We start from the raw sequence: 17,411 nt of genomic DNA on the forward strand, positions 1-17,411 counted from the left end.
TGAGATTTACTTGCCCTAAATCTGTTGCATAGTTGTCAGTAGGACTTTGGCGAGATTCTTTAGGAATGTTTCTTATAGGACTCCTAGGCTTGGTGGACTTCATTTGTGACGTATAATCTACGTGATTTCTGAGTGTGCCTTTCAAGTATAAGGTAAAAATATGATGATGCATATCCATTTTCAGTGGTTCGTGGGTTTTTTGTTGCACTTCCCAGGGGGTCGCACCTTAAACATATTGGGTACCACTGGTCTACCTTGTCTCGCTAAGAATACCCAACACGTTGTTTTACGTCGCTTGACCTACTGTCTAAACCTGGGGATACAACAGGGACACACTGAATGAACATTTCAGTGTTTAGTGTTACTGTATGCTGACGTCGACCATGCTGGTCGACTGATGATGCGGTGTAATGGAAAACACATGCTCTTCTTAGCAAGTGGAAGGATCGAAACGATTTTCAAAAGGTTTTTTGTTTTGATTTTACCTGGGTTGGTGCCGATTAGTGACTGATCCAGCTGCCACTTCGGAGTCCTTGGGTCAAGGGTTTGAAAGAATACCCACATGCAGACGGCAACCAGAGCGGCCAACACGCAGTAGAAGATCATGTAGAAGGTACCGATTTTGGCTGAAATAAGAAGAAGGAAAAGAATTTATATTAATACATGTTTAATGTTTTGTTGGGAGCTTATTTGGAATAAACGTAACATAATTCATTGCTTGCCAAATTTTTGAAAAGGCTTGTGCTTAAAAAAAAAAAAATTATACGCTGTTCGGGTTCCTCATAGACATCTATCAAATCAGAAGCCTCCGTAGTAGGCTCAGTAGCCTTGAAAATTTTGAGCTCATTTGGATGAAATCTGTTACTGCTCAATGTCTTCAAAGTCGTATGGGAATTACTATGAAAAAAAAAAACATATAAATTGATCAATCAGTTATAGTGTTTGCTCATGTGCCTTTGAAGCTTATACTATGGACCGATGCAAGAATTCACTATTTGTCGTTTTAGCTGTGCCGTGTTATTTACGTGACCATGGCAACGAGTGAATTTGGCAACGCTCAAATGTCAAATTAATGAACTCGTGCTTTGGTCCATAACACTGCGGAACACGTTTTTGTCTCCAGCATCAAAATACCTCTATTTACTTAATTAAGGATTGCTGAATCCATTGCCGTTTACAGAAATATCATAGCACATCTAGTTTTTGTGATATTAATTGTTGAAAATGCAAAAATTGACTATTTCAGGCAACTTGCATGCAAGTTTGCCAGCTTGAAAGGCAATTTATTTGCTTAATATGCCACAGAATTCAAACTTTATGTGTATAACAATACTTATAATCAAAGTTTATAATATTTTTGATGCGGAAAAGTTATTTTTTGATGGTTTAGAAAAGTATTGTATTTTACCATACAAGCGAAAGTATGAATTTTGTATGGAGACAGCAAGCATGTTGAAAAATATCGGTTTAATCTAAACTAAATCGTAAAATTCCAACCAAAATATATCTAAAACGAAAGTTTAAGTCCTCTTTCGCATGCTTGGTGGATAAGATCACAAAAAAAGTTTGATAAAATATACTTCAAATTTTAGGTAAACATCAATAAAACCAATGTTTTATACAACTTTGGCGACCTGTAGCTAAAAATTGTGACGTGCTGGGAAACTTCTGAGAACGGCATCAGATTCAGCAACCCCAAATCTATTAGAGACACATAATTTGATCCTTGAGACACGCAAAAATGTCATTTTTGTTGCGCTGTGTAATCAGCTATAATTTTGTCGAAAATCGTTTCCAAATTGGTCAGCTTAGCAATAAATAATTATTTTTTATCCAATAGGAAAATTTCAAATAATGCTCATTTATCTTCAAAGCAGGCAACATTGCTGCATCTACCACATTCAAATGGCTACTATGTTTCACTGCCTTTATATCCAGTGATGCCGCAGAGCAGTTTGCTTGTCATAGCCATAGATTTACAACTCAGGTATAAATTAATAACTCATTACTGAGGCTTATGATTTGCAAATTGGCTTTTACAAAGTTGTAGACGATAAAGATATTCAACAATATTAGCATTTTACTCTCAAGGGCACATGGGTAAGCAACATAAACGATTGAAAGAATCACTTGGTTTTTCCATAGGAATTTCCATAAAAAACTTTGAAGTGGTTGTGCAGTTTCAGACTTCATCCAAATGAGCTCAAATATTTAAAATATTAAAAATATTCAAAATGTGTTTTTCAAAAGTTTTTTTGTTTTTACAAAAACTTTAGTTGATTTATGTTTGTGTTTGGTCAGTCATGTACATGCATTCCGGAGAGTGCGCTAAAGTAGAAACGCAGCGTCTTTTTATTACGTGACGCTGAAATTGTAAATTTTCGACCACCAGCCCTCATCGTAACGCTTTTTGCATAGATGTTTTTAAATTTATGTATGATCTGTTACGTCTAAGTAAAGGCGTTACACCCAAGGTGTAATTAGTGGTTTGGCGAAGCAAATGTTCGAAGAGCAAGATTGAGTATAGAAAACATGGTCGTAGCCAGAGGTGTCACATTAAAGTGTCTCATATAAGGTACAGTGGGGGAAGTGTATCAGTGGGGTAAGTGGATCATTTGTCAATATAAAGCCTAAATACTTGGATATGTTGAATGTTTTCGCACCATTGCTTCGTTTTAGGTTATATTCTTACGCCCACACTGATACTATTGCAAAACTGGTACTACACGTACACTAACACAAGCAAACTTGTTAGCTGCAAAAAGTAATTAATTTGAAAATTGTTTTCCATCAATCAAAAATCCATTGTATCTCTGTCTAAAATCAAATTCTATTATTTTATTTGACACATGGTGAGCATTTCAGTTCTAATTGAATGAATCACAATGAAAAATATGTCATTTTTTTGAATAAATACAAATATATTGGACATGGTACACTTACCCCTACTTTTTAGTGGGGTGGGGTAAGTGGATCAAGAATAATTATCATTTATTGGCAGACTGCTTAGTAGAATTTTAATAAGCTTTAATACCTGCAAATGCTGTTTTCCTTTATTTTGTTCCATTCCCAGCTTGAATTTGTTAAATTGACCATAGAAAATTTGAAATAATCCACCGAAAAGTTTTTTTAACCTTTCTGGTATAAAAAAATATAAAAAGAATAATAATCTCAAAATTCACACGAAACTTTTCGTGGTTTATCTAAGCTGAGTTGTAAAAGAGCAAAATATACTAATTTTCCAATCGAAAGCATAGTCTCGTACATGATTTGACCATATAAATTGTTCTAGACAGATGATATACATATATTCATAAATAAAACAGAAGGATTTCAGTTTGTTATTCAAAAGTAAATGTAACTAATATTTTTAAACCAAGAGTGCTTTTCGAAAATATTGTTAGGAATAATCCTACAATACTTCTGTATAACTTATGCGTATAAATGGATGAATTTTCTCCAAATTTTTCTAGTTTCAATGTTTTTTTTTTGTTCTAATTAGTATGAACTAGTATATACATACTTTTTATTATATTTTGATTAAATAAAGATACTTTTTAATTTTAAAGTAATAAAATGTAACATTACTAGCACTAATAACAAGTGCGAGGGTAATATCATTCTTATTAAACATAATCATACTACATTTGTTTCGAGAACAGATTTTTTTTAATGGTGATCCACTTACCCCACCATGGTGCGGCAAGTGGATCATTTGGCGCAAATTTTCAAGTCTCTCATTCTCAATACATAACAATCAGAAAAATCAAAATAAATGACGATTTGAAGTATAATAGTCCCCTACTTGATATCCACAGAAAAAAGTTTGAGTTAAACTATTCATGTTAGCTGTACATAACAATGAAGTTAACTATTGATTTTTCTGTATCCACTTACCCCACGGTACCTTAATGCACTTTTACAAAGTCTGGAAATAGAACAGGTACGTTTTACTTTTCATGTGAATTATTGCTGTGGTTGTGACTTCCAGCCAAATTACATTTCTCGGAAAAACATGTGGCTTTAATAACGTGGCTTCATTTAACGTCAAAATGAAACTCTGTGGAGTTATCTGAAAAATCCTATTCGACTAAAAATCCTGTCAACTAAATATCAAGCCTAAAATCAAGGCCTCTTAGAGCAATTAAATTATTTTCGACTAAATGTCTATTCGACCGAATGTACTTTCGACCAAATGCCATTCGACCAAACGTCATTCGACTAAATGTTACTCGACCAAATGTAATAGATTCGTTGCCCCCCCCCCTTTGAAATAGAAAAAAAAGTCTAAATCAACTGGATTGCTACAAATTTTAAATTAGACTACTGCAAAAGATCTCATCAAACATCATTTGAAGGTTTTATCAACAGTCCGTAATGGATCTTGATCTGCCAAGTTTAATCAAATCTCCTCTTTTAACAAGCATCTGTTAAGTAACCTTTAAATGGATTTATTCAGAAATTCTTTGAAGAAATTGTCAACTGAAGCTCAAAAAGGCTTTGCCAAGCATCTGTTGAGTAATATTGAAATAAATCCACGAGGAAAATTTTTGAATACATTTTCGAAGAATATGATAAGCAATAACTTTACATATTCGCCACAACTTCCACTGCTGATTTTTTTCTTATTTTTCATCATATATTTTTTTTCGGATTCTCTAAGGATTTTTTTCTCAAATAACCATTGCAAAAAAATATTTCAGATCTCGTCACTAATTCGATAATTTATGATAAACTCCAACAAAATTTTCACAGAGAATTCATCACAAAACGCTTCCAAGAATTTGTCTATGGAATTTATGAATTGTATCAATAATTCTAGCTAGGTATACACAAGGTAGTTGATAAGAATTCCTCCGAGTAGAATTCTAATATTACACTTTTTTTTGAAAATGCATCCAAGCAACGTCCATTGTTTTCTTCGGATATCTTCGGATATTTGCCTTAGGCGGGGATTCTTCGAGATACTACAAAATTTTGCAAAGAACTATTCCAGTACTGTGCTGTCAGTAGTTTGAATATATTTGCCTAGCAATTTCTTCAGCAATGCTAACTAGACTTGAGTCTGCAGAATTTATCAGACGACCGGAATTAGCTTAGGATATTTTTTAGTTGATTTTCCAAGCATTCCTTCTCGGATTATTCTAGTCATTATTCCAGGTAGTGCCTAAAATACCGATATATCATATCGATTGCTTCAGGCATTCTTCTGGGATTAATTTTTCAAGAATTTCATCAAGAAATTCTCCCTGGGCCACAACCCCAACTACCTAAAGTCTTATGTTTGACTTACTTTCTCCATGTATTATAACAATGTTTACCTATCTTATACATCTCGCATTGATTTTTCCGTTAAATGTTTCCCTAGAATATTTTTTTCTCAGAATTACTTTAAATATTGAAATAGCAGGTATTTATTAAACAATGTCTACTGCTTCCTTCGGATTTTATTTTTATATTATATCTATGATTATCCTCAAAACACTACAATAACCAGGAACCAAAGAAAATTCACCAAGAAACTTGCATAAATCTTTGGAGATATCTTCGAAGAAATTTTGAAGTATTTTTAGATTATGGATGGATTTTCCAGAATATTTTGGATACAGTTATGTAGAAATCACTGGATAAAATTTTGGGGAAATCTGTGAAACTATTGTTAAAGTAGTGCATAGTGCAAATATTTTGGAGATTCGGAAAAATCCGCAGAGTAGCACCGCTGCACAGTGCGTTGCTCCAAAGACAAAAATCAAATTTTAGGTAATTTCATTCGGCAATAATAACTTTCCAGATGTGTTTATAGATAGCATATACGATGAAAAAAAGTATTGGTAAACAACTTAAAGCATCAAAACTATTACAACAAGCGTCAAAAGTAACAGTTTTCAATGTAGCAAAAAAAAACTGAATTTTGTCGCTTGTTTTTAACATTTTCTGTCTAGTACATATAGGGCTGAAAGTTGGTGAAGTATATTTGATGGGAAAAGAACACCAATTTTAACTTTGGATTTCAGGAATCGGAGCTAAACTTAGGAATACTAACATGTAACTTTGACTATTGATTCAAAAAAAGTTCCACTCTAGATCATGCACAGACTTGTTTTCAGAGTATGCACTTAAAAGTCTGAAAGATACAGAGTGCAGCTTCCTACAACTCTTCTAGATTTTTGACTATTTGTAGGTATACTCCTTAACCAGTACAAATACAAAAATGGGTTGTTTGTGATAAAAAAAATCAGATGCGGCGAATTTGTCACTTTTTCAGTTACGAATAAAAAGTGACATGTTTGCAAACTTCTTCTTACATCATTATAAGAAATTTGAGTACAACTTACAAGGATTCTCATGGGAAAAAGTGAAGTTGGAGCTTGGGAAAATTGTGCGATTATGCGTATTTCATATTTATGCAAACTGAAGCTCTTTTGACGAAGAACAAATTTCCTTTCCATACCAAGGTGCTGATATGGCTTGATTGTTCCAGTTTTGATTTTTGTCCCACATCTGCATGCATTCAACACACTGTGGCGCTGAATAAATTTTGGTGATTTAATGAGTTAGTTTTTATTCTTGGGGTAGTTGTATTGTTTACTATGAAAGAATGCCAAAAATTGTACCAAAAACAAATTCTGATAAATAACAGACTTTTTTACAGTTTTACAGTAAAGATATTCATGAAAGTACTTTTGAAAAGAATCCTTCGATATGTTTTATTAGGAATCTCTTAGGAAATTCCTCCGAAGAGATCGATCCAAAGATCTTTGATAGAATTCTGGAGCATGTATGGCATAGTCCTAGAAAATTTAATAGGAATAAAGTTTAAACAAATATCTTGATGATATCTCAAGTAACACAAGTCGATGAAAGTTGGATGAAACTCTTGAAATAATTATGAGTTGATTTCAGAAATATACATTGACAGTATCCTTGAAAAAACCCCTATAGGAATTTTGAGCGTTATTCTTGAATAAATTCAAAAGAAAATATTCAAAAGAATCAGTTGAGAAAATGAATGTACATTTAGTAAAACTCTTTGAAAATACTTTTAGCAATCAAGTACTTGAGAATTCTTTGGAGTAAATAACGGAACAAATGTAAGTAACATTTTAAAGTTTTACATTTGATTAAATACATAATCATAGATAAAACTAGGATCAAACCCTAAAGAAATCTTTACAGATATCCAGCGACATTTTTTGATAACTATTTCAAAGACAACTGCCGAAAAATTTGGTGTCAGAAACACTAGTGAAATCTGCATAACAAATCCTAGAAGAAACTATAAACTTGTTATAACTCGTGAGAGGCTTGATAATACTCCTCAACATCATAAGAGTTCGGTGACATACTCCAGAGCAGCGTGCTGCCTTTGCCTCTTTGCGAGAGAGCGAAAAAAAAAACTAAGAAGAGCGGCGACAAAAAAATTAAAATGGAGGCGAAATGTCCTTCATAGTTAATTTTTTCATACAAAAAGGGTGTAGAGCCTGTGTATAATAATCGTTTTTTCGCGTGAAATTGGTGAATGAATTTTTAAGGTTAGGCGAGTTCCCCTAATGAAAATCCTGGCTACGCCCATGCAACAAAAAATTTATGATCTTGCGATCGGAAATTCAACTGTTATTTATATTATTGTTTCAATTTTTTTGATTTTAAGTGTTTCAAAACTTCACTATAATAGTACTACCTTGTAGTTGAACATTACGATTGATTTCAAGGGATATTTTTATTTTTAAGATGATAAAAAACTGTGTTGCTTGTGAGTCCATCCAAAAATATTTTCAAACATATTTGATCTTTTTGTAACTTTTATGCCATATATAAGCAGAAACACTCAAAATCGTACAATTGCATCTCTCAGATTTAGCATTACGTAATTCCAATGATGGATTTCTCTTCATCGATTTTCTCATTGTATAGTTCAAGCTTGAGCTTGAGTAAGGGCGTAAGTGACTTGAACAATATCCCTTCATCGATCCTCTCGTCAGTGAATAAAAATGACAAGATTCGAGTTTGTTAGCATTTTTTCACTTTAGGACGCTCTGTAGCGATGCGATTCTGCATGCTGGAGTGAAAAAGTTCCAACAAGCTTGCCTCTTGTCACCTTGAATCACGGAAAAGAGGATCTATTAAGAGAAATCGGTCATGTTACTTTCGTCCTCATTCTAGCACATGCTTGAGTTGTTCTGAATTAGTATTAACAAAGCTTCTCACTGAAACAAGAATAACAGTTGAAAATGTTCGTCTGGTCAAACTATTCGCGGAAAAAAAATCAATCATTGCTTTCAAATCGTTATGATTTCAAAAGCAAGATCGGCTTCATATTAAGTAGGGAACGGGTTCCTATTATTGGCACTTTTGAATCACTTCGTTTTTTTTAAAGCTACTTAGCTCATAGTTGGAGATAGTTTGCATCGTGTTAATGTATTCCTCAAAAAAAAAAAAAAAAAAATACCTAGGACGAGAAAACCCCTCTTGTTAAAATGAATCATGCTGCCCAAGTAGTTTCATCCTTTTAAATTATTGTCTAACTGTATGATTTTTTATTTTGAATGCACTAACGCCAATGAAGACAATGTTAATGATTAAAAAGCTGTATTCAGCACCTTCTAGATTGCCTTAGCAGTGATAAATTAATTTGGTCTTAAAATTATTGATAGAGTAAAGTGGGGCAAAAGTTCGAGTGGGGTAAGAGTTTCTTTTTAAGATTTTTAGCTCAATTCAAAACAAATCTTATAAATGTCATGGTGGTTCGAATGCTAATTAAGTGAGAGACTTTTACTCCAAATATCATAAAAATTGATTGAGATTTGGAAAAGTTATGGCTCTTTGTTGTTTTTTGACGTGAAAATTGTAATTTTTGGTCAAACTTTCGTTGCATGGAACCAATTGTAGATAAAATCTTTTTCAATATTTTCTGTAAGGGCGTTTCTAGGCCTATCATAAGGTTGCTTATAGGTGTATTAGTTTTTGAATAAATGCTTGAAAACAATTTTTGGCCCATAGTGTGGCAAAAGTTCGAATCAGCGGGGCAAAAGTTCGACCCATCTATAAAATCACGGAAAAATTTGCAAATTACCTAAAATCCACATATTATTTTCAAATTTATTTAAATTTGTCTGATCGTGTGAAAACTGTCATCAAAATTTTACATTTCCACTTAGTTTTGCGAAAAACTTCTATTTTTGAGTATATTACAATTAACCCGGTTTTGGGCAATTTTTTGATGAAAATTTAGTGTGTATTTTTCGGCAAACTTAAGTTTACGGCTGGTGTAAAGTATGCCTGTTATAAAAAGATCGATATTTTGTGTTTTAGCTAGCGAACTTTTGCCCCACACTAGATTCGAACTCTTGCCCCACCGGTGGGGTAAAAGTTCGAATAAGACAATCAATTTTGAAACTGTTATAACTAAAAATGAGTAAATATTTTGAAACAAGTTTGTTCAGCAAAGTTATAGCCAATATGTTGAAGGTTCACTGTATGGTTTTTGTTTTGTTTTAACTGCTATTGTTTTCCTGGAAACTTTGATTATACCACTAAGGTCGAACTTTTGCCCCACCTTACTCTATAAGGTAGAAGTACCAATTATGGATATAGTACCAATTATGGCAATAGTTGGAACAAAATGAGATTTTTCTTATTGTTTCACTAGAATATAAGGCTAATATTCGCAGGAATGATAAACCTATTTGTTTTTTATGGTAACTAAACCTTGATAAGAACATTCGTGCCATAAGCTTCGAAAAATAAACATATGCAAAATTTGCCTCACGCATATGTCACCTTCTTAGCAGTTTGCTAAAGGACACCACTTACGAAATGTATGTTTTTTTTTTGTCGGGAAAAGCTGCTTCAACCTATAAATGTATGTTGCCTAGTGAGAACAAATTAAATAATTTAGCTGGTGAGCAATTAAATCTACTGTTTTAAGTTGGAAATCGTGTTATTTCCGCTATTTCGATAACTGGTACAAGGAGTGTATGAGAGCCCAATTATGGCAATACTCTGGAGGCGGTTTGTTTACATTTTTTGATCAGTGAAATAAAAGAAGTAAAGCTATTTTACGGGTGTTTTCCACGACGGGAAGGTTCGGTAAGGCATTATCTTCATGTTTTGTACTCAATTACTAAGATTTTTCAATCACACGTTCGAAAACGTTCGCAAGCGGAAGATGCTAATTTCATGATAGAGGGGGGTTTTCAGTGACACTCGATTTTTAAATTTTCCCTCTTTTTTCGTTAAAATTAGGCGCTTTAAAGGTAATGTGAGTTCATTAATGCTGTTTTGTATCATAATTTGCATTTTCACTACATTTCGACTCCTTTTCGAAAATTAATTTGCTCCCATAAACCCATTGCAATAAATTGATTTAACATGTATTTAACACAAAACTTTTGGAAAATTTTATGACTTCACTTGATTACATATAAGCGTTGCATTATCGTTCGCTGTGGATGACGTTTGAGTTCATTTCGTGCAAATATTCGATAGTCCATAATTGGAACATTTTTATGTCGAATGCTAGGAACGCTATTGCCATAATTGGTACAAAGACAACGCTTAAAGTTAATTTAGTACTAAAATTGTTTAATTAAACTGCTTCGCAAGGCTTGAAACTAGTAATTAACACCAACATGTCATGCTTACGTTATAGAATCGCGGTTAAAACTTGATTTTTATCCATACTGTTGACATATTGCATCCATAATTGGTACACCTACCCTAATCATCTTTTATTATATAACACGATGGAGCGAGTTCTCTACTACTTTATAAAATTTTTCCCCTAAAATAACGGCTAATATGATATGAAGTTTAATAAAAAAAAACGGATAAAAGTGTTAACCTTACACTTTTCATCACGTTTGACGTTCTCTTAGTCAACAAAAACGCCATAGGGGTTTCACTTTGAACACCTGCGTTGTTTTTATCTGACGGTGGGCCGAGATGAACTAGCCCAGGACTAAAAATCTTGTAAATAAAGATAAAAAAAAGGTACACAGAATACAAAATTTACCCAAAGCTTTAGTTTAAACCAAAGGGTGTAGTAAAATCATAACAACCTAAGAAAAAGCTCATGTGTTTGATAAAAAAATGGACAGGGCTTTAGAACCCTATTGTTACGCTTGAAGATATAGTCGGCGTTGTCAGAGTGGACCAAGTACAAAACTTGGGAAAATTGGATTCTTATTTCAGTAGATGCGGCTCACCTTACCACCATTTCACTTTGATTGAGTTTTGTAAACTGCGAGAGATATGTAACAACTTTACTTTGGATAACCAATACAGATCGATAAAGGTATTCAGTCAAAGTGGACCAAGTGCTATTTACCGTAACAACAAAAATGATCAGCGCGCCAAGGAATGCGCGAAAATGGAAGACATTCGAAGTAATTAGTCAGAATTTTCGACATCAAATGATTCTTCTTTTCATCCATCAATAGAAATTCATAAATATTACATTTTGATTTTGTTTTTATATCAATTTTCATACTTGGATGGGTGATCAGAAATTTAAACAATTTTCGTGCGGACAAAGTGGACCAAGTATCAATAAGCAATAAACTGATTGATTATTGCATTTTTGATTCGATTTCAGAGCCCGATGGAAGTGTTTAGTAGTTCTATGGTGTCTGTATGGAATGTCCTAGAACCCGCTTATTAGTTCGGTATTTTGACCGGTACTCAAGATTTTCACTCGGTCCGCTCTGACCAAACGCATATTTGAATATTTCTGGTCTTCTGGATAATTCGTTTATCTTAGAGATATGTGCCCAGTTTAACCGCGAAAGCATTAAATGATTATAAATTGTTCAGTCAGAGTGAACCGAATCATCAAACGGTTCTTTTGTTCAATCAGAGTGAACCAAGTGCACATAGTCCATCAAAAAAATGTTCTATTACACTTTACATTATTATGTTTGAAAGCAACACAAAGATGAGTAGGAATATTGAACCAAAATTTTAACAAATTAAAATGCTACAAATCCAAACCATTTTTCTCAAAATATGAAAAAATGTCACTTGATCCATTCTTACTGAACGCTGACCATATCAATAGCTCATCGTTTGTCATGCAACTAATTGAATTAGATTCGCGTTTTTGCCAACCGGCGAAAAAAAATCGCTGATGATACACAGACCAAGAGATGCTATTGTTGTTGGCCCCCACAAAAACTCCAAATTTTAACGATCTCCACCATACACCACAACCATTTAACCGCAGAACCGGTTCGATCGAGTTGACGCAAATCAGCACTATCACGTGATTTGCACGTCGTGAATGTCGATTACTTAGTATCGAGTTAAGTCGGTATCACAAATAGAAATATAAATAGTAGAACGCTAGTGGCGCTGTTATCACAAAAAAGCATTATTTTATTATTACTTACTGTTAAAGTTTTTGATTGCTTGTTTAGTGCCATGTTGTAGAGAATGTTTAATTTTGGTCGAAAAAATTTGTTTGACACTTATAGACCCGGTGCTCAAGCTGTCAGAGCGTGGCAAACTAGATGTTGGTCACACGAACAGTCGCGACATTAGCATTCTAAGGCTAATGCTTCTACTGCTTCATCATTGGCGTCAGCTATGATTAGGCAAGTAGATTACCTCCACTTGATGGCACTGGTGGCTATTACTTATCATCGGGGTAGCCTAATTCCGAATCGTTTCGAAAAGAACCGTAATGCTACCGCCATGACCAAGTAGGACAACTCTCAAGCTCAAGTGGATAAGCTTGCATTTGCAATTTGATGCCATCATTATTTCTCTCGCACTACAGACCGATGGCAGGTAAGTACTTGAAAATGTACACTGGGTAATTGTCACGTTGTAGTTTGTGGGGGCAAATAATTATTGCGACAATCATTAGTCAAGTGATGGCACATGGCCACCGAAGGTTTCTCTAGATGTAACCAAGATAGTGCACATATTGATTCGCTTCTTAGCAAAGCAAACTGATTACAATTAGCGGGGGAATGGAAAATTGCCTAATGGATAAAGATGGCTTATTTGATCGTGTGTATAAGCCAATTAATACAGATCTATTGATACCTTTAGCTCCGGTTTATAAAGCAGAGATTGTCAAATATTTCATGCACTCCATGGCAAAAAAAATGAGTCAGGAATTCAAATCTATGTCAATATCTCATTATATACGGGTTAAAGAAAACTGTGCATTATCTCAAAAAGCTTTCAAAATAGTTTTAAATATTTCAGTCATTTCAATGACTAAAAATGCTCATACGAACACTAGATTAAAAGTCATGTCCAGATCCATGGGAATTCAAAGTCACAAAATATGAATTACCAGTTTTACATTCTAGTTACAGTCAACTCTTCCTAACTCGATATTGAAGAGACCTTCGAGTTAGGGAGGTGTCGAATTAGAGAACACAAAATCAGTACAAATGCGATCCAAGGGATCATCGAGTTAGTCATGAAAACCATCATTTACAGTCGCCTCTCCACATCTCGATATCGAAGAAACCATCGAGATAGGAAGGGATAGAGACAAAGAAGAAATTTTTAAGAAATACTATATTGAAAATCACTCCGTTACAGGGATTGAATCCTGCAAAAATTGAGAGAATCTCTCACATATCACTCTCTGTAACTATCATAACATGCTGCACATTATGAGAGACTGTTTATCGTATACTGCTACAACTTTGATCAGATTGGGGGGATAGTAGTGCATGATAAAACCAAAGACAAATTAAAGACCCCCATGTCCCTTGCAGTTGCCCAAAATTTTATGGCTCATAAGGTAATCTAGAATGCCGTGCAAAGTGTACTGCGATCTGTCAAACTTGGGTACCTTTTGCACTACCGAGGGACCAAATGCAGTACTAGAAGTGGTACCCAATCTGAGCCCGAGTGTGACGGACCTGATAAAACCGCTCTAAACATGCTCCAAGCCTGGGGGACATTATTGCTATTAGAAATTCGTGGATTGTTTATCGTGCCAGTAAAGAAAAACACCTATCCCCAACGGTAAATAAGCGAGCAAAATGGATTTTATCATCGCTCTCTCGTTGGGGCTCTCGCTCACTGCTTCCATTTATCAGACTTGTTACACCTTGCGATACACTGACGATCGTGAACCGCAACAGATGGGATCTTTTTCTTTGCTTGCTTTGATCGTGCTTTATACTCAAATGAGAGCGAATTCTGCAAAGCCTGCTCCGTTACCAAGAAATTAAAAAACAAACAGACGTCATTTTATCTTCGCAAATTGTTTTGAATCCCTAAAATCTAGTCTAGTAACCTTCGATAATGAGCATATCGAAATACGGAGAGGAAATCGGGAGTGAAAATCACATCAAGATAGGGAGATATCGAGATAAGGAGGATATCGTGATATGGAGAGTGAAAACGTATGCAGAATGAAGGGACCAAAAAAAAACATAAGGAGAGATATCGAGATGTAGAACATCGAGATGTGGAGTGTCGACTGTACTATGATTATGATATCAAGATACCGAATATAGAGTAAGGGACGATTGACTGTAATTGCCAAATTTTACTTTACTTAAATTTGAAAATGAATTGTTCTGAAAATATGTGCCTTGATTAAACAGAAATGTTGACCAAACAATTGATAAATTGGAGTTATGACAAAATCATTAAATGGTGTTTTCTGATTGTAACGTCAGGGTCATATTTCCAAATGTTACCATAGTGATCCGAATATCATTTACGAAGCCAAACAGCATCAACCGATCATAGTCACAAAATCAAAACAAGGAATCATCTCTGTATTTATTCGAGACTGTGTAGACTTGATCTCCGGAATCGCAAACTGTTTATTTTGAGTTATTTTATACTATACGTCTTCTTTATTTATAGTAAGGTTAAAAAAAGCTTCAAAAGCCTGGCCTGTTGTGTGTTGACACGGTGTGAGACTCACGTTATGTATATTTAATCACTAACAAAACTTTCCCTACTGCTTCTATGCCTCGACTTCTCCCGGAGCTACATCAAATAAATCTCGCATAATTTTTGATCTCGCCCTAAAAGCCATTGGTAGCCATGTGTGTAGCTTGTTTTTTTCTGAGGATTTGAATGGATTTACACGTTTTTTAAAAACTCTATTGTGAAGAAAGGATCATTATTTACCTGTCAGTGGTATTGGTTTGGATGCTTATACATTCATTTGCTCAGAAACAACGAGCTACACACGTGGTTACCAATGGCTTTTAGGGCGTTATCCCAGATTATGCGAGAACTTATTCTATTATTTTTTGCTAGAAATGTAACAAATCTTTCTAATGTAAACAATATCATTGGGTTTTGACAGATTTCCGATGAGTTTCATGATTTAATATTTTTTGACGGCATGATGGTGAGCAAGTGATTTTGCGTCAGAATCTCAACACAGATCTCAAATGAGTTTGCTATCGCGGGAGAACTCTATGATTGAGTTATGAGTGTGAGTCTACCAACACTGCATAAGACATAATGAAATGATGAGTGCTTTTAATGCAAACTATAACTTTTTTGCAATGTATGATCTTGTAAAACAAGCTTATTTGTGAGTCAGTGCAGAATTACAGCCCAATTAAGAAAAACGGATCTGGTCTCTCCTATTTTTTTTTTCTTATTTTGCGTTTAATTTTCAAGGTGTAAAGCAGCAGTTTCCGGACTTACTGAGACGCTGGCGCACTTAGCAATGACAAAATTGATTTTAATTTAAATAATTACTTATTTTTTAACCTATATAGAGATAAGGAGCCAGCTTTTTTTACAACTTATCTAGATAAAGACTTTTACTTTGAATGTCACATTTTTATGAATTTATAAATTAGAATAATGCCAGTGGAATAAACATATATAAAGCTGGAGTTTCGTGACACCCCAAAATCTGTTTACAGATTATCGAAATTTTTAGATTGAAAATATATATCTTTGTGAATCGTTGAAAATTTTAATGAAAGAAATGTGTATAATTCAATTTGAGAACCTGATGAATGGAAGAAGGCAACTCGATAAAACATCACACATACTTTCGATACATGAAAAAAATACATTGCCTCACTTTTGAAATATATTCATTATAAGTTGTTGAAACATGCCGTTGTCTTATAAATATGAAGTTTTCTGCTACAATTCTCATAGGAACCGTGTCATAGTCTGTAAATCTGTAAAATTCAAGCGATGGCATTAAAATCTAGTGTTGTGTATTTTTGTTTTAATATTTGTGAACAACATATTAATGTTTGTGAATTGTGTGAACAAATTCCTCTTCAGTCTTAATCATTTGTTGCAATATGTCATCAAATTTGCACATAATAGGGTCCTAAAATGTTTATTGAAATCTTGTTTTTATTTACCAACACGAAAGAGCATGTTTCTGTAACGTTTTTAGCTAATTTCTCCGCTCAAATAACCGTTATATCATATTTAAACTTTAATTTAAAAATTGGGTCCATAAATGGAACTTGATACTTTTGATCATGTTTGACGTTTGCTAAGTCTTTTAGTTTTAATACTGGGGTTGTTCCTATCTGTCATTTCGCAAGGGACACGGAAACAAAATACACCAAAAAATTGAGTTTAAGCCAAGGGGTATGACAAAATCTAAAAAAAAACATCAAAAAATGTGTTTTGGATGCAAACAGACGAAAAACACTAAAAAATTAGTAAACATTTGCTTTTGGCCTATACTTAAGCGTTAGTCCTAGAATTGAAACAGGGCTTCAAAAAAAAAAAAAATAGATGAAGAATCTGAAGCAAAATATGAAATTTTTAAACCTTGTTGTCGAAATTCTTTTTTGATCTTTAAGCATTTAAAGTCAACTGCACATATAAGTCAAGAACTCCAGAACTTCAATTGGTTTTACATGAAAAAAGTGATATCCTGCAAAACTGCAAACATGCAAAACCAAAAGTAAAAACAATATTTTTTTTTTTGGTCACAAAAGTGGCCACTGTAGTCAAATATCCACTTAAGGTCTACAATAGCCCTATTTAGCACGAGACATGAAAAATGAACTGTCGCACGATATGTATTGGAGTTCAATATCAATTGTCCCTAATTACAGGTTCCCTCTGGAACATCCGGTGGACCCGGAAGTAGTCACTGTAGTCAACTATCCATTTTGAGTCTACAGTTGCCCTATTTACGACAAGACATGAAGAATGAGCCGTCGCATGATATGCTTTGGAGTCAAAATCGAAATGTCCCCTATGCAAGGTTCCCCCGGGGCACTGGGCGGCGCCATGAGTGGCCAAATCTGTACAAGACTCATTTTCAACTTATAATAGGGTATTTTATGATAAGCTAGGGAGAAAACAATATTGCGCGACATATTTTGAGTGAATAAATTGTTTGATCCCAATTCGGATCCACTACCGGCACCGATTACGGGGAAATGGCCATACATTGGTTGTTTCTGGACCAATATTAATAC

The 17,411-nt window shown here is 34.1% G+C and overlaps 1 protein-coding gene across 3 annotated transcripts in view; it reads right to left on the minus strand.

Moving 5' to 3' along the window:
• LOC5572931 (sodium/potassium-transporting ATPase subunit beta-2) overlaps nt 1–17,411 on the minus strand; it is a 71,243-nt gene that overhangs the window by 19,839 nt on the left and 33,993 nt on the right. For all 3 annotated transcript variants that reach the window (XM_001654216.2, XM_021845000.1, XM_011494770.2), the window contains exon 3: nt 486–626. In XM_001654216.2, the coding sequence (XP_001654266.1) occupies nt 486–626 (141 nt within the window). The remainder of the gene's footprint in view (nt 1–485; nt 627–17,411) is intronic.

This window comes from Aedes aegypti, chromosome 2, assembly GCF_002204515.2.
Source record: "Aedes aegypti strain LVP_AGWG chromosome 2, AaegL5.0 Primary Assembly, whole genome shotgun sequence".
NCBI classification, from domain to species: Eukaryota; Metazoa; Arthropoda; class Insecta; order Diptera; family Culicidae; genus Aedes; species Aedes aegypti.